The sequence below is a fragment of the Heptranchias perlo genome, chromosome 33 (assembly GCF_035084215.1).
Source record: "Heptranchias perlo isolate sHepPer1 chromosome 33, sHepPer1.hap1, whole genome shotgun sequence".
Classification (NCBI taxonomy): Eukaryota; Metazoa; Chordata; class Chondrichthyes; order Hexanchiformes; family Hexanchidae; genus Heptranchias; species Heptranchias perlo.
The window spans coordinates 19,775,314-19,794,183 of NC_090357.1; the positions used below are offsets into that span (position 1 = coordinate 19,775,314).

The following is an 18,870-nucleotide window of genomic DNA, read 5'->3' on the forward strand; positions in this document are numbered from 1 at the left end:
TGAATAATCAACCATGACACATCCACCATCTAGTATGAAATCAATAAATGCAGGCTACATTCACTTTAGTAATTCTAAAAAGGTTATAAAATCAACAGTGAAGATTGCTGCGATATAGCGGAGGTCGTAATCTCAATTGTGACTTCAACATCTCAACTGTCTGGGTCCTGTGTTTGACATTCATCTTGGAGGAAAGTATAGTTTTTCTACTCCCAAGTAGCCATATGCCCACAACAAAAAATAAATGCACCAATTCGCAATCCCGCTCACAGAGGTCAGAGAATAGATAACCAAATTACGAAATTAAAATGTGTTACATTGAGGCAGTAGTGGGTATTCTTTTTAGATTGGATCTGAGATATATTGTGAGGCAACCTTGCTCTACATCTACAGTGTTATACCTGATCATGGTGCTGTCACTGGGCGCACATGATGGGACAATGTTCCACTTCCCAGCGCCAACATCTCTCATTTTGATAAGTACAAAATTCACTGGGGAGAAAATATATTCAAAAATAACTCAACTATGCTATTTTTCCTGTATACCAACAGTGTTTAGTGCTAGCCTAATTTAATTCAAAGTAAGGGTAAATCATAAAACATTTACTGCAGCAGAAAGCCTGAAGTGCACTCTCGGAATTTGTTACTATCATTAAATCTTGAGTTCAGGTAAAAAGAATTTACATTTAATCAGAAAAAAAATAAAAACCAAATTAGAGGTTTAAGAAAATCCGTACAAAGGAACAACTGGAATCACAAAGATAATTACAAATGGAGGAGACAATTCAGTGCCTCTGTAACCCAACCAAGAAGACAATTCCAGATATTGATTATTCTTTACATGAAAAATGCTTCCTGTTATCTATCCTGAACTAAACTTCTACCAGTTTGTATCTATCTCCCTTGGTCCTGCAGTCATGATTTAACCTGAAATGGTGCTCAGGATTAACTTGTTCCATTCCAATTAGTATCTTGTGTATCAGTATACAGTTCTGTCCCATTTGCCTAATTTCAATGCTAAAGAAAGTAAATTTTTACAGCTTTTCATCATAATTCAGTCCCCTGACAATAAGGATCAGACTTGTAACCCTTCTCTACCAAGAGTTTGGGACTTGACTGTTCCCTTATACTTTGATAACCAAAGGGTTAGCAGAGTGCTATACAGATTCAGCTTGATGGCTTCAGGCTCATAATTTGTAAATCAATGATTTAAACTGAACAAACTATGTATTTATACTGGAGTTTATCACACCATTCTTACAGCTTCAACAATGAACAGTAGCAATTACAGACTACAAGGGAGTTAATCACCCAAAGTTTAATATTAGATTACAGCCTACATAATGTATCCAAGAAACATTCATTATCTTGTATACAAATATGTTTAACAGATAGGAGAGAGGGAATTGTTCTAGTCGCTTTGTGTAGCAACATAATAAATGCATTCAAAATGAATGTTTTCAGGAAATTGCTACACATAGTGACGAGAGCAGTTTTAATCCCCTTGGTTTTTATTTCGCCCCTTGCTTAAAAAGGTTCATCATCTCAGTAGATTTCTCTTAAGAATAGCTGATCAGATATATCAACATATATATATATACAGACATGTATACACATAGACAAACTTCAAATTCCAAATGCACAACATGAAACAAACAAGTTTGTATGGGAGTTGATTCGCACTGCCTTATATCTACTTGTATGAAAGCATAACACAGGGATAAATAACAGCATCCCCTTCTGACCTGGATCAGATCCTCATGTCTTTCACACATGTACTTCTTCAATTTCTCCAAAGGCGAATCCAGTTACCAGTAGATAAAACGAGGCTTGAGTTGAATCATTAAGAGGTTTTATTCCACAGTAAGGTGAATATACAGAGATTCACTTCGTTCAATTGATACAATTTATCTCCACAGAATAACATTAAAATAACATACGACATTGGATAGTCTTGCTTGACTTAAACAGTTAAACCCTCTGCATTCTGACTTATTGATCTTGCCTCTTCTGGGGTCTTACTGCCTTAAAAACCTTTCTGTGGCAAACGGTGGACTGCCTTTTTGATGTCCTGTCTCTTTTTACCCCAAGCTTCACAAATTGAGATCAAAACATTTTTAAACACAATGGGCTCAATTTTGAAATGGTGGTGTATTGGCAGCAGCCGGCAAAGGGGGGCGGGGGAGGGGTGGTGAAGGTGCATGTGGCAAACCCGAACAAAAAAAAACTTACCTTTTCCGACGCGATGTAATTGATGGTGATTGAGGTTGTTTCCGGGTTTTGCGCCTGGCAGCCAGCCTGATTGCAGCTCCTGTCGGCAGCCAGCCTGTCAACCCCCGGGTGGGTGGGAGGGGGGGGGGAAAGACAAAGAGAGAGACGTCATCCGGCACTGGAACAGAGTGGAGGGCGCTGAAGATCGGAGGTGGGGGCGGGGGGGGGAAAGAGTGGAAGATCGAGGATGGAGGGGGAAAAAGTGGAAGATCGGGGAAGGCTGGGGGGGGGGGGGGGTGGAAAGAGGGGGAGTTCAGAGAGGGACATAGAGGTGGGGGAGGGGGAGAGGGAGACATCACGGGCCGAGCGGGACATCGGAGAGGGAGACATCACACATCGGAGCAAGGTGGAAAGGTAGGTTAATTTTGTTTTTTTAATGGTTTTTTTAATTTAATTTATTTCTTTTATTTTTGCCTGATCTGGCCCTTGACGTCTGATTTTACCAGGCGCGAATTGGAAGCCGTGGGAAAGCTGCCCAGGTAAGTTTAAAATTGTTTTAACTATCTACTACGTCAGAAATAAAAGTATTATATACCTCAATGAGATACAGTTGGTTCTTTAACTATTAAAGCAATTAAAGCCGGCAGGACTTCCGGATTCGTGAAGCACGCACGCACACGGGTGTGTCTGTGGCAACGCCGGAAGTCGACGGGTTGGAGCCGACTTCCGAACCCCCTCGGGACTTTCGTCATTTTTGCAGCCCCCCCCGCCCCCGCAATTTGATTTTAAAATTGAGCCCAATGGATGAGAGATGTTTTCCGATTATCCAGACAATCTATCAATTTATTTATTGTTTCGACTCTGGGATAAACAACTTCCGTATTATATATTAGCGACCCTTTGGCTGGGTATCTTTTGTTTTAAGCTCTTAAGAATACACACTGCTTTTAAAAATGCAGCATTAAAAGTAATTCTCTTTCCAAATCCTTTCTGTGGAAAAATGGTCAAAAAATCCTGAAATGTCACAGTGTGCAATTCACAAGTATTTATAATAAGAGCTGAAAGAAGGCACTGTGTGCAAAGTGCTGTGTTTGAATATTTGGCAGAAAGAGGTGTTATAGAGTTCCCTGGTCAGCTTTAAATGTGATTTTTATGCCGGACTCCCCAAAGCAGCTAAATTATTAAGTGACTAATGTGGAACTGAGCCATGTCAACCATGACAGTCCAAGATTTGATTTCTAGAGCAATAGCAGAGGAGGTCAAAATGCCCTTGAGCCAGAAAGGGGAAAAAGTTAGCCTGGGTGCCAGATCCTGATCATTAAAATTGTGCAAGTGTGTATACTGAGTGAGAAAAGGATCTGGTTCACCTGTGGTTCCCCCATAGTTAAATAGCCCATCAAGATTCAATGAAGAGCCTCACACCTGCAGAATGATAATTTGCAGAATTGTCAAAGTATCAGAGGGTGGATGATGCCCATGCCACAGTAGCCCAATATGAGTTAGCGCTTCCAAGAGGAGAGGGAAGAAAACTAGGGGGAGAGAAAGAGAGCAGAAGGGGAACAGAATAGACAAAATGGAGTAGGGAAAGAGTCTTACATTTGTGCTTTGTGTATTTGAGATGCAAGTTGTCCCATGAGAAAATCATATCCAAAAAGGTGTTGTACGGTAGCCAGGAGACCTAATAAATGAGTTGAATATTAATTGTCACAAAGCTTGAATATTCTTTAATTTGTATTTTTAGATATATCAGACATACAGCTATTGTGCACGCATCCCATTCACTGACTGTACAAAAAAGAGAGCAGTTACAAACAAAGTATAGGTTTCTTCTGTCAAGCAAGCACTTCACTGAAATGTAAGTATAGGTCTATCTGTCATGCATTTAATTCAAAGGTAAATATAGGTTTCAGTCACGAGAGAGTAAATGGAAGGCAACCCACCTGCACTGCTAATTCACAATGTTTAAAGATAAAAGACAATGGGGTAGAAAGTAATCTGATCCTGTTTTTAGACCCAGATTTGGTAAGCTGCATGCGCCCGAACAGAGAGGCCCTAGGCCGGCCCAAAATTGGGCTTCGGGATCATCTAAATATTCCAGACAAGCTGCCGTCGCCCGTTGTGCATCTACAGGCAGCTCGTCCAACTCCATGATTGAATTTGGGCTGCCTACCTCGCCAACAGCGGCCCTCAAGTAACGTCCGAGAGCCGGGGGGGGGGGGGGGGGGGGAGGGGGGGGGGGTGGGGAGGGGGGGGGGGGAGGGGAGGGAAGGGAAAGAGAGGGGGATGAAGCGTGTGATCACCAGAACTGTGGAGTCGGGGGGGGGGGGGGGAGGGGAGGGAAAGAGAGGGGGATTAAGCGTGTGATCACCAGAACTGTGGAGTCGGGGGGAGCAGTACTGCTCCTCCTGGCTCCACAGAAAGATTTTTTTTGCAAACAATTAAAAATAAGGTCACTTTTAGTTGGTGGTCATTGGGGCTGCTGAAGATTCCTGAACAGGGCAGGCCCGACACCTGCACCACTCATCGGTGTCTCATTTTGTGGAGGGATCCTTCAACAGGTATTAGGCCCCTCATTAACATATTCAAGCCCATGTCGCCTATAAAACAAGCTCCACGAATTTAGACATGGGATGAACGCTTGCACAAATTGGGCGCAGGCCGTGGCACTGCTAAATTGGGCTTTCTGCCCATTCTATGCCCGAAAAATGGGCGCAACGCATACCAATTTCAACCCCAATGTTTTGAAGTATTTCTAACCTCTTTCGGTCTTCTTCCAATTCCATAGTAAATAAAATAAAATTGTGAGTGCACGACTTCAGAACTAATGCATTATGCCTATTCATTTTTTTTAATTTGGGAAAAAAAACAATATATGTATTTACCAAGTGCCCAGATATATTTGCATTTTTGATCTTTTATAACTTCAAAGTATTTCTGACTTCTTCAAAATGTTCAATATGAAATGGTTCCACCAAAATTTCTATTTTGGTGATTTATTCTACGTTATGACACATATCTCAGGATTATTTGAGACAAAGTAGTGTCGGACCACAGCAAAAATATGCATTTGACCCATGGGCAGGGCATTGTAAGGTACCATGCTGCTTTCGTGTGAAGTCATAACTGACAGAAAACTAAATTATTTTTGGAAAACACACACACTTTCCAACTTCACAAGTACTTCCACAGCACAAACAAAACGCATGTTGCGTAATCATGAAGTAAAATTCTCAACGATCAAAGCATAAAATAATCCCTCCTGTCACTCATCTCTGTTGCACAAAAACATTGTGACTGACTAGATCACACTGACAGCAACAAACATTTGACAGGTCAGTGACAACACAAATTACTTCTTTTGTTTTACAACTGACAGGAAAAATGCTGCTAGTACCCTTGCAAGTTGCAGATTTGCACTACCTGCTCCCGACATGGTATTCCCAAACCAATACAAGGAAATGAGTAGAGGCAAGTTCCCCAGAGAAGGAAGATTTTAAAACGAGAGGATATGGGAGTGAGTGCCTCAAGAAATGTGGAATCAAGAAAATGGCAGAAATATTGGTGAGTTATTGTTGTTATAGTTTATAGTTTACACACAAGTTATAGTTTACACACAATTTGAACCATTCGACAGCTGAGAGGTGACCAACATTAGGATCTGCAGATGCCATTCTTGAGCCAATTGTAATTATGCAAACACATTCCGGCATGGACCACTTGTAGATTGTCTCTCCCTGTGAGCATTGCTGAGCGCTTGATCAATGTCATCATCAGTTGCACAATCCCAATTGGGAGCACACAAAGTGACAAACTGTAGGTCAGAACTGATGTCCATCCAATCCATGTCATACCACAATGGACAACCAACACACTACCATGGCAAAACACTTTTTACTTGCCTTAACACTGATGGTTGTTATGTATAACATACCAATAAGTTATCAATGCAGAGCACATTAACATGTCCCAACTTTCAACATCTCTTGAAATGAGAGAGTCTTGGCCAAATTTACCTAATACCACATGCTCTGTTTGCTGAAGACTAATAAGATTCCTTTCAAACTACTGCAGCAGTTTGTCGTCTTCTCTGCACTTCTAATCAACAACATACAATCAGTTAAATACACAAGTGTAAAAATAATAAATTCATAAACAAAGCGAAACATTAAGTTCAATGCTTTTGCAATGCTCCTAAGAGCCTAATTCCAGAATGTTAAAAAGATTTCTAGAGTCCCCTTCTATGTTAAATTGGTTCATTCCATAACTCTAAGAACTGTAAATTTTGTAAATTACATCAACAAGCTTATGTTCATTTCACCCACCTGTAATGAGCGACATCTGCTAAGGATTGGAGTAAAACTCTTTTGTTAAGTCGCACTTTTCCAATTCACAGCTCCCGATTGTCCTATCGCTATACATCTATGTCAATCCTGGTCACAAAAGGAAATGCCCCTTACCTGGTGGAGAAAGGTGGCGCCATGTCATGGTGGGTTCTGGCCGTCCAATAGCGAGGCACAGGAGAGTCACGTTGCTGCCCTCGTTCACAGAGATACTGCTGGAGATGTTGACAATTTTTGGTGGAACTGAGGGAGGCAAACACAGTAGGATTGGTTTTAATACTAGGATGTGAAAATTCATTTGATTTCTTTCTTTGAAAATAATTTTGTTTATATGCTTAAGACATTAATGTCTCTTAGAACATTCCTCACTCTAAGAATGTATCAAACAAATGAGATGTATTTCAAAACCAGTTTCATCTCAACTTGATTTTCACACAGGAACTTATTACCAGCATACAATACTTGACTTCATTTAAATTCACAAAAAAAATAGAAATTTCTAGAAACAGTTCAACATCCTTAATCTTGGTTCAATATCCAAACGCTAAGAAGCACCGGAGTTACAACCAATGTTTAAATTCCAGTCTCTAAGGGAATGCTACCCCCAAAGGATTTTAGAACCTGGCTTGCACAATAAACAAGCAAATGACACTTGGTTTCATAAGATCATAAGAAATGGGAGTGGGAGTAGGCCATCCGGCCCCTTGAGCCTGCTCCGCCATTCAATAAGCCCATGGCTGAGCTTCTACCTCAATGTCATTTTCCTGCACTATCTCCATATCTCTTGATGTCTTTAATATCTAGAAATCTTTCGATCTCTGTTTTGAGTGTACTCAATGACTGAGCATCCACTGCCCTCTGGGGTAGAGAATTCCAAAGATTCACCAACATCTGAGTGAAGAAATTTCTCCTCATCTCAGTCCTAAATGGCCTACCCCTTATTCTGAGACTGTGACCCCTGGTTCTAGACTCCCCAGCCAGGGGCAACATCTTCCCTGCATCTCCCCTGTTGAGCCCTGTAACAATTTTGTATGCTTCAATGAGATCACCTCCCATTCTTCTAAACTCTCGGGAGTACAGGCCTAGTTTACTCAATCTCTCCTCATATGACAATCCCGCAATCCCAGGAATCAGTCTAGTGAACCAACACAGCACTCCTTCTATGGCAAGTATATCCTTTCTTAGGTAAGGAGACCAAAATTGTACGCAATACTCCAGGTGCGGTCTCACCAAGGCCCCATATAATTGCAGTAAGACATCTTTACTCCTGTACTCAAATCCTCTTATAATAAAGGGCCAACATACCATATTGAGACTTCCACCAAGCTCTGATCCAAATACATCAGTGACACATAAGTGAAACGAAAGGCAAAGCAGGTAATAAGCAATTAGCTGCTGTGTTCAACATACAACTACAAGGGCTGTCAACACATTTCTGCATCTTAGTATTTTTTTTATTGTGCGAACGATGCAGAAACAGACAGGCTTTACAGGTGTGTTCCATTAGCTGTACCAAGTAGTAACATCCAGTATATTCTGGGTTGATGTGTTAGCTTAGTTATGTTGAACAGACCAACCCAATCTTGAAATTTGCATTCAACGGTATTATTGGATAAGCTCATTTCAGACAGTCTTTCCCTTTTACCAACTGACTTTAATGAAACATGAGTATCCCAAGAGAAATACAAGCTCGATTCAACAAGTGTTTGCCATAAACATTCACATCAAAACCTTTGAGTACCATTTGCTGAATGTCTGTGCCTCGTGCATAGCGAACAAATGCAAAATTCAATATTACAGCAAAGCTATTCTTGCAGAATACTGTAACATATTCAAATGGCCACAAAAACATATTAGCTTGCCAATGCTGATGACTTGCATTTACATCGGACTTTCAAATAGAAAAACATCCCAAGGTGCTTCACAGAGACGTAATGGGACATGGACACCAAGCCAAGAGGAACGATTGAGGGGGATTGGAAACCAAAAGCTGGATCCCTGCGATGAGTTTTAAGGAAGGTCATAAAGGAGGAGAGGGCTCTGAGGAAGCAGAGAAGTTTAGAGAAGGAATTCTAGCGCATGGGTTATAGGTTGCTGAGGATACTGATGCGAATGGTGGGGCGAAAGGAACAGGGTTGTACATGAGGCTGGAGTCGGATGAATTGAGAGTTTGAGGGGGTGGGATGGGGAGGGCTGAGGCCGTGAAGGATTTAAACACAATGATGAGAATTTTAAATTTTTAATGTTTGGGGACCAGAAACCAATGTTAGTCAATGAGGACAGGGGCGATTGGCCAGTGGGATGTGAAGGGTGATGGATAGGAGGTGAGCCAGGAGAGCATTGGACTAAATCAGTCCCTATTTTAACTTGAGGCACAAAATCAGGAGTACTCCTACTCCTCCTGGTCCACAATGAATCTTTAAAAAGTAAAAAAAAATTAGCTTACCTGCCTCTCCTGTGGCCTGGATCCTGCCTGCCACCAACTTTTTCTGGCGGGTTTGAGCCTGTATGGCCCTTAGTCGGGTCTGCAGTTAAAATGGTATCCGCGTCCCATCAGAATGCGATTTTGCTTTTGAAATTAGGCCCCCACTCCTCTAGTGTCGGCGGTTTTCCTGTGCCTGAATTCAGGCAGGTTAAGGAGGAAGGGCAGGAACGTGTTGGGATTGCGGCGCAAACCTCCGCCTGCACCTTTCGCAGTGGGTGGGTGTGGTTAAAATCAGGCCTCCTGAGTCCGTAGGTAATCAGGAGAAGAATAAGGGTTTCAGTGGCAGATGGGCTGAGGTAGGTGCAAAGTTGGGTAATGTTAGGGAGGTAGCAGCAAGCTGTCTTGGTGATGAAGAAGGTGTGGGATAAAAACTCAGCATGCCTAGGTTGCAAATGACTTAAACAAACCGGTTACACAGTAGGATGGAGCTGCATACAAGAATTCAGGTGCTTCACTGTGCAAATTACAGCAACTTCAACCTGCTGCTATTAGCCTGTGGACGCATTCACACACAATCTTTAGCCATGCTGTCAAGCAATTCACTGCAATGCAGAAGATGGTGCATAAGCAAGGTCGGTGGCAGATTGATTCTGTCTCCAGATCCGACTGTGGAAGTCCCAGCTCTTGATGGTTTCAGACCTAAACTCCAGGTTAAAGACAGAGTGCCTCGAAACATTTACCTGAGGAAGGGGGAAGCCTCCGAAAGCTTGTGAATTTAAAATAAAATTGCTGGACTATAACTTGGTGTTGTAAAATTGTTTACACTTGTAAAAATAACCAGCTATGTTCTTCAGCTCTCAAAGTGCTTATCACTCTCTATCATCTTCTTCCTCTCCTCATAAGTAAATTAAAACAATGCTAGGCAAAATGAGTTTATAAACACTTTTTTTTCAACATCTAAATTATAAAAGCTTACATGTGACACAAAGACAGATTCAAGCCAGGATTGAGGAGCAAAATGTGGGAGATAATGATGAATTGAGGGGATTCAGCAAGCTGTGTTTACTTCTTGTTACAGAAAGATCTGTTCTGAAGCACTCTGCAGACAATTATCAAGGAGCCTTAAAAGGACAGGACATAACTTAAGGAATACAAGGTTTTTTTTTCCCACACAGATTGACTTAAAATTTAGCATTATTTAAAACTGATTTTTGTTTCTATTGGGCTGAATGTTACATTGTCATGTTGTAGGCCTTCCAAGACCACACAACATTCCTCATGTGAAGAGCAAGGAGAGTGGCCTATTCCCAATATTACTGTGTAACCAGTCACCAGAAAATGTATAAGACTGGCATGCAATGATTCACTCAACTGTTTCCCTCCCACCCTCCTTATGTAGAGAAGTATCTGCTCTCTGCTCCCCGCATCCTCAGTGGCACTTGTCATCATGTGACAAACCTGCTTCTTATCAATCCACTGAACAGCAGACTGGTACTCCAACAAAATGCACTGTTGTTTTGTTTGTACTCCAGATAGATTTATTGTTTATGTAACATTCATATCCACTAAAGCTAAATAATGACACATTCTGTTGGGCCTCAACTATGGAAAATCTAATTTACCCAAAGATTGATTTACAGCGGGGCCCTCGAGTGAGGTCCTTTCAGATTAAAAAGTTAAAACAAAGAAAATGAAAACATACAAGTACACCAAAATTAATTATAAGATTAAGTTACGAGGAGAGATTACACAAATTGGGGTTGTATTCTCTAGAGTTTAGAAGGTTAAGGGGTGATCTGATTGAAGTTATAAGATATTAAGGGGAACGGATAGGGTGGATAGAGAGAAACTATTTCCACTGGTTGGGGATTCTAGGAGTAGGGGGCACAGTCCAAAAATTAGAGCCAGACCTTTCAGGAGCAAGATTAGAAAACATTTCTACACACAAAGGGTTGTAGAAGTTTGGAACTCTCTTCCGCAAACGGCAATTGATACTAGCTCGATTGCTAAATTTAAATGTGAGATAGATAGCTTTTTGGCAACCAAAGGTATTAAGGGATATGGGCCAAAGGCAGGTATATGGAGTTAGATCACAGATCAGCCATGATCTTATCAAATGGCGGAGCAGGCACGAGGGGCTGAATGACCTACTCCGATTCCTATGTTCCTATCATCATCCAAATATCTTCACAAAGAGAAACTCCAAAAAAGAAATATAAATAGGTCATTAGTAACTGCAAGTGATAGCAAGTATACCAGCAAATAAAATGCTTTATTTAGCTCAGATTAATACTGGAAAAAAAAAGACTAAAAATTTAAAGCCACACTATTTCTATCCCCCAGTAGTATTCAGTGCTAAAATAACTTTTAAATGCTTTCTGCAACCATTACTTTAGTTAAAAACAAAACATTTTTTATTAAAAAAGAGGAAATATGCATTAAAAATTAAGGAGCAATGTTAAGCAGGGCTCTCATCAATGAAGACCAATCACCCCAAGACACTCATTTTCTCAAGCTCATCTACCACAACTGGCAGAGCTTTCAAAATTCGGGAATTGTTTTGAGAGACTCATGATCAGTAAGAGTGACAACAGTCAGAACCCATTTAAACATAAGGGCTTAGAAATTCGATCACGCCCGTTAGCATTGTCTCAAGCAACTCGTAATTATTTTGTTTGGGGGGCTGGGTATCGGACATTTCTGACACCAATTAAAGGCAGACAGCTCCTCTTAAAGGGGAGGTGCACTCTGGCTGTGGAAGGAGGGAAGCACTTGTGAATAGAGAAAGGCTGCAGCAAACGCTTAGGTGGCACCAAGGTTCTGTGATGCTGCCTTGGAGGCACTAGTGTAGGCAGTGAGTAGGAGGAGAGAGATCCTCTTCTTTCCAGGGGGCAGAAAGCCACCCTCCAACAGGCAACAACTCTGCCAATGTGAAGATGTCACTGAGGAGGTCAATGCCAGGACCCTAGCTCCAAGGACATTGCTGCAATTCTGGAAAAAGTTCAATGACTTCACCAGAGTTGTCAAGGTAAGAATACAGGCCTCTTACTTTCTGCTCGCAGCTCCACCACCTTCAGCCTCAATACTCACCTCTACCACTTCCCTTTATTCTCCTACAATCACTGCACCACACTTAACTAATCCTAATCAAACATTCACCTATGAGGAGGAATGGTTGCTGTTTGGTGCCCACTGTTTCAATTTCAGCAAGAAAATGCTGGAGATTCCCTTGCCCGACTTCCAAAAAAGCCCACAAATCATTGTGCTATTCTCCAAAGGAATGCAGATATGAATGTCCCTGCCTTAAATTGTCAAATGCTGATATTCACTGTCTTAATACAAAAATATTTAAACTATGTGTAAAATGCTGCAATCCCACAAAAATGTTCATTTTTATTACCAAGCTCCTGTTCTCAAGCAAAGGCTTTTATTTGGTAAGAAATGATATAACTTTTAATATAAAATTCAGAAGCACTTCACAGTACAATATTGATGGAGAAAAATATGCAGTCATCCTCATGTCCAAAGTGTCATGGCTACAATGTGAAATATTTTTAGAAAACTGAGCAAGATTTGTAACGGAGATATTTTAACATACATATCATCCTCCCTGTTACTTTATCAGACAATGCTCAGTATATTATTGCCCCAAGTTGTCTCTTTATCCCTGCACATTTTGACACTACTTTCCTAAATGTGAGATTTTGAGTCATAAGTCACATACCTAAGGGATCAGCTAATGCCAAATCATCACAGGTAAAAGCAGCAAGCTGCAAATGTCACAAAGGCTGGCAATCAGCACTTGTGTAATATTTTCTTCTATCTTATCCACAAACACTTTCTCTTCCTTCCCATGTAGACCAGCTGATTTTTTAAACGTTTTCTCTTGCATTCTCTCACTGATGTGCAGAACACTACTATGGGCCACTAGTGACAGCGAAAGTCTTCCATTAAATCTGCATTGCCATGGCTTTAATAGAAGGCTTTTAGTGACATTGTGAACTCTGGGACAATCTCAGCTCTACTGCATTTCTTATTTTCTCTTGCTCTAGCAAGTCAAATACAAGGAATTAAGGACATAATTGATGTACATATAAGATCATGATCCTAAGGCAGGAAGCCACAAGATCAACAGAGTTGATATTGAACATCTTCCTTGCATAGCAGCTTCTAAAACTATAACTCTGCTTCTGAACCTTTGTTAGGATCCGCTAATGTATTATTTTCTTCCATTACTTCTCTCAGTCAGCTCACAACAGGCACGATCTCCGGTTGAGAGGTTCGGCAGTTTCAGGCCTCTGTCAAAAATGCTTTACAATCAAATTGTTGGGAGGTGTAGAAGAATAGACTAGAGGTAACCATTTGGTACCATTCTGCAATGATATGGCTGAGGTTGGGAACTTACTGTAACCCCAAGATTTAGCACCCTGTTTACACATTGCATTAGAGCATCAGCACTTTATTGAACACTACCCCTTGACCACATGTACTAAAATAGCTTAATTATGTTAAACTCATTTTTAGACTTAATTTTAATTTACAATAGTTAAAAGAGAGCATGTGTATGTTATTTATGCAAGAGAGCAGCACATCCAGGCTTGGGCTGATAACTGGCAAGTAACATTCGCGCCAGACAAGTGCGAGGCAGTGACCATCTCCAACAAGAGAGAGTCTAACCACCTCCCCTTGACATTCAACGGCATTACCATTGCCGAATTCCCCACCATTAACATCCTGGGGGTCACCATTGACCAGAAACTTAACTGGACCAGCCACATAAATACCGTGGCTACAAGAGCAGGTCTGAGGCTGGGTATTCTGCGGCGAGTGACTCACCTCCTAACTCTCCAAAGCCTTTCCACCATCGACAAGGCACAAGTCAGGAGTGTGATGGAATACTCTCCACTTGCCTGGATGAGTGCAGCTCCAACAACACTCAAGAAGTTCGACACCATCCAGGACAAAGCAGTCCGCTTGATTGGCACCCCATCCACCACCCTAAACATTCACTCCCTTCACCACCGGCGCACAGTGGCTGCAGTGTGTACCATCCACAGGATGCACTGCAGCAACTCGCCAAGGCTTCTTCGACAGCACCTCCCAAACCCGCGACCTCTACCACCTAGAAGGACAAGAGCAGCAGGCACATGGGAACAACACCACCTGCATCTTCCCCTCCAAGTCTCACACCATCCCGACTTGGAAAAATAATGCCGTTCCTTCATCGTCGCTGGATCAAAATCCTGGAACTCCCTTCCTAACAGCACCATGGGAGAACCTTCACCACACGGACTGCAGCGGTTCAAGAAGGTGGTTCACCACCACCTTCTCGAGGGCAATTAGGGATGGGCAATAAATGCTGGCCTCGCCAGCGACGCCCACATCCCATGAACGAATAAAAAAAATGATATCACGAGGCATCACTGACAGGACTGACAGTGGTGGAAACACAGCCGGGGTATCACTGAAACAACAACCGAAGTATGGTACCATGTCGAGCTGGACAGGATATTGCAGAGTGTCATAGGCACTGGACAAAATGGTGCAGAAGAAATTTTGATTGAATGAAAGCTAATACCTATAAAGAAGCCACAAAAGAATGAAGTAGTTCCATGGACTTCCTTAAACCAAAGCCAAGTTCATTCGTCTGTGCAAAGACACTCCCTCCTCTATAGTTCTTATTTTTATTTTATTTCCTTTGGCTTTTCAAATGCAATAAGCAGATTGCAGCCAAACATTACAACATGCCAATCTAGTAGGGTTCCAGTTGACACAAGAGATCCATTTCCAAGTTTTACTGTCAAATACAGGCCACCTGATTTTCAATAAGTCACATTTCAGAATGATAATTTTATTTTTAATTAATTCTCAATAACAAAATGCTGCCCTGTCCTATCTTGTAGTTACATTTTTATTTCAGCTGAAGCACTGATAAAACGGCTGATAACGGAGTCTCATTATAATGGATGACAGGCCTCATATTTCATATGTCCTTTATTAAGCTTTACAGGCATATTCATGGGAAGAATGAATAATTTATTATTGTCTTCTAGCATTACTAAATAAGTTGGCACACCTTTTTTATCCTTAATCCATGAATATCACTAGTCTGGCAAACATTAATTAAAGATGTACGAGTTGTTGTTTCATATCTTTTGAAGGTGATAATAGCACTGACGTTTTCCCCAGAGAGCTTTTATACTCTTTAGGATGAGAATGGGATGCCCAATACAAATGTCAGCAATAAATTTTAAAAAATGAAAAAAGTACTGTGTCGCATCATTAATCTCACAACTTCTACAGGCAGATTGTACAGTTTGAAAAATGACAAGTCTAACTTTCAAAGTCTCAACTAAAAATAATTACTTTGTGTAACAGTGAAACATTAATGAGTGCTGCAAACACCTTGTTTCTCAGCAGGAGCCGAAAATCTTTGGGCAGCACTTTCAGTTGACATCATTATAGAAACTGTTATAACACAAACTTCAAATTACATTGTCAACCCAAATAGTGATGACAATTAAAACAGGTACATCTTCTTCCCTGTTTTGCAATGTTCTCAGGTAGTCCTATTAGTGCAGCGAGTATCACTATCATCTCCCACCCCCACTAAGTGACCCTGGATCTTAAGTTCCAATGCATCTGAATACTCAAGACCATGTGCTATGATTTGAAAACTGGGAATTCATTTTACAAGCACTCTGCTGGGCTGATCAATGGAGCTCCACTCTACAGTGAGCACTCCATGGGTAGGAGAGGAACAGATATTGGTCATTCACAGGACAGCATTGATAAAGTAATGGAAAAGCTTTAGTTCCACAGTTTTGTGTGCTTTCAAGTGAGTAACAGGCAGTCTGTGGTGATAATGGGCTTCTGTGGACAATGACAGACTGGGTTGGAATAAAATTACTCAATCATTTCTTAAAAATACAGCAATAGAAATAACTACCTGTCTGCTTGAATAACAGTTGCACAGAACGCCGCTGCTAATGATTTGTTCTTGGGGTGAATTCCTCAGATTCTTATTATTTGATCGGAGTTCAATGCCCAAATAAACAATCCAGAAAGACTACACGAGTATAAATGGCCTTCACTTGTAGCACGGCTTTCCACAGTTCCTAGTCTTCATGATGGATAGATGCGAGTTGGACTAGGAATTTAAACATTTAAAAAGTTCTCTCTGCAATCAAAGCTCAATCTCAGCTTGAGTGGCAGTGAATATGCGACAACAGGCCGAATGGGATACAGAGGGAAGATCAGACCCTAAATTGAGGCACCATCTTCCCTCTCAGATGTACATAAAAAATCCTATGGCACTATTCGAAGAGGAGCAGGGAAAGTCTCCTAGTGCCCTGGCCAAAACTTAACCCTCAGCAAACATGACAAAAACAAACTATCTGGTTATTGCCATTTGTGGCACCTTGCTATGTGCAAATTGGCTGTTGTGTTTGTCTACATTACAACAGTGACTATACTTCAAAAGTATTTCATGGGCTGTTAAGCACTTTAGAACATACTGAGATCATGAAAAACCCTATATAGATATACATCTATCAATAGATCGATTGATAGATTGATATATATATATATACACATATACATATACACATACATATACACATACACACTCAAGTTCTTTCTTTGTATGATCATCAGGTGAGGATAGGGCTGGGTTTGGCTATGATGCATTCCACAGTACAACAGCCTACAATACTCTCGGCTCACATATGAAGAATGGCCATACTTCAGCAAGTGTTTGTGCTATTATGAAAAGATGAGTGGAGAAAGGACAGAAAATTGGCAAGTGCATCGAAAAGCACTATATCGACATTCAAAGATGTTCAAGTAGGAAAAATAAGGGTCAGTACATTACTGTATCTCTTACTGCATATCCATAATGGATAATCAAAGATCAGTCACTACAGACTTCAAAACACAATAGAAGCTTTAAAAAATGCACATGCTGTCTTTGACTTTTTGAAGAACATCAAAGACAGTGGCCCCGATATTACCAAGGAGGTGGTGGGTAACCCGCCCAGTGAAATCGGTCCGTTCCCCACGAGATCACGGGTAAATTGAAGCGACTTACCATGGCTTCCGGGTTTCCCGTCGTCAACCTACGCAGCGGGCGGACTGCGCACCCGCATCACAGGCTGTCAGCTGGAGGAGCCATATTTAAAGGGGCAGTCCTCCAATACTGCTCCTGCAGCAAACAACCAAAATTATAGAATGGAGCAGACGAGGGGAAAGGCTGCTCCCAGGTTTACCAATGCCTCACTCCAGGTCCGACTGGATGGGGTGAGGAGGAGGAGAAATATTTTCTACCCAGCGAACAGGAGGAAGTAGCCTGCCTCTGCCACCAAGAAGGCCTGGCTCAAGGTGGCAGAGGAGGTCACCAGCAGCAGCAACATCTCCCGCACATGGATACAGTGCAGGAAGCGCTTCAATGACCTAACTAGGTCAGCCAAAGTGAGTACACTTACTCATTCTCCTACACTCCGTCTTACACATCACCACCCCCACATCATAACTGCTTCTGCACTGCCAACACTACTTCATCCCATCACTCCTCACACCCACTCAAACCTCATCCTCAACTTACCTGCACTTCCTCACCTCCCCAGTACTCATCCCACCACTAAGACTCAACCCAATCCTCATACAATGTCATGGCTCTGTCTCATAATCACCCTCTGATGCATCTTTTTCACGGTCAGCCTCACCCAAACCAATGCATTCAGCGGTTGGCCACGTCACCATCCCTCACTCACGCATCTCTACTTTCTCCCTTTATAGGGGAAGAGAGCCCAGAATGCATGGGAGAGGGTGAAGACCGGAGAGGGGCCGCAACATCTGGTCGTCCTCACAGACGCGGAGCAGGAGGCTCTTGAACTGAGCCGCACCCTCAAGTGCCTGTCCGTCGGAGAAGCAGAGACTGGCACCCGACAAACGGCTGGTGACAGAACTTTAACATTCAGCACTCACAATAGCAATTGATGTTAACATTCCTTGCCATCTTCAGCACCTCAACATCTGTCATCATGCTTAATATTGCCTTCTGTTCTCTTATAGGGCCTTCAGCGACCACCGTGATGGCGGAGGGCGATTCTTCAGAGGACCTACCGGCCTCCGAGGGGGCACCGTCACATCTGAGCGAGCCATCCACCAGCGCAGATACACACACCTCGGTGCGTCCCCGTCCTCAATTAGTTGGGGTGGCACATGTTGAGTCACCACACACATGAGCACGAGCAGATTCTGGTGGCAGGGGCAGCTGTGGAGAGTCCGCGTCGGCGGGAGCAATCTTCTCCAGGCTCTGTTCAGCTGGACACAGATGATGAACCCTGGGGGCCATCCATGAAAAGGAGACTGATCGAGGGGCAGCAGCACATTGGCCAGGTGCTGGAACAAGTGCCACGGGTGTTCTCCACAATCGCGCAGAGGATGGAGAAGTCCAACTCCTGCATGAGTGGAATGGTGGCACGGGTACAGGAGGAGATCTCTGAGATACTGTCACAGGGACGTGAGGGCATCTCTGAGATAGTGTCACGGGTAAGTGTGGGAATGTCTGCGATGAAGGGAAGGCTAGCCTCCATGGAGCTTCAAGTATGGCTCACCAGTGATTCCATTGAGGCCCTGACAACGGCCCTTCGGACTCAGGGTGAGCAACTTTCTGCCGCCTTGAACAGGCAGGCAGATACTCTGGCACTGGCCTTACAAAACTTTACACATGTCCTCCAAACTGTCGTCCAGCAGAGTGGTACGAGTGGTGTGGGCCTGGCCCAAGGGAGGGAAGATGGCGAAAGGGGACATGGAAGTGGGGACGCCACTCAAAACACCCCCACATCTCACCCGTTGCCCCCCCATCAACCAGTACCCACAATGCTGCCTCCT

The 18,870-nt window shown here is 42.4% G+C and overlaps 1 protein-coding gene across 5 annotated transcripts in view; it reads right to left on the reverse strand.

The window, feature by feature from the left end:
* opcml (opioid binding protein/cell adhesion molecule-like) overlaps positions 1 to 18,870 on the reverse strand; it is an 859,132-nt gene that overhangs the window by 304,599 nt on the left and 535,663 nt on the right. For all 5 annotated transcript variants that reach the window (XM_067971042.1, XM_067971041.1, XM_067971039.1 and 2 more), the window contains one exon: positions 6,669 to 6,794. In XM_067971042.1, coding sequence (XP_067827143.1) covers positions 6,669 to 6,794 — 126 coding nt within the window. The remainder of the gene's footprint in view (positions 1 to 6,668; positions 6,795 to 18,870) is intronic.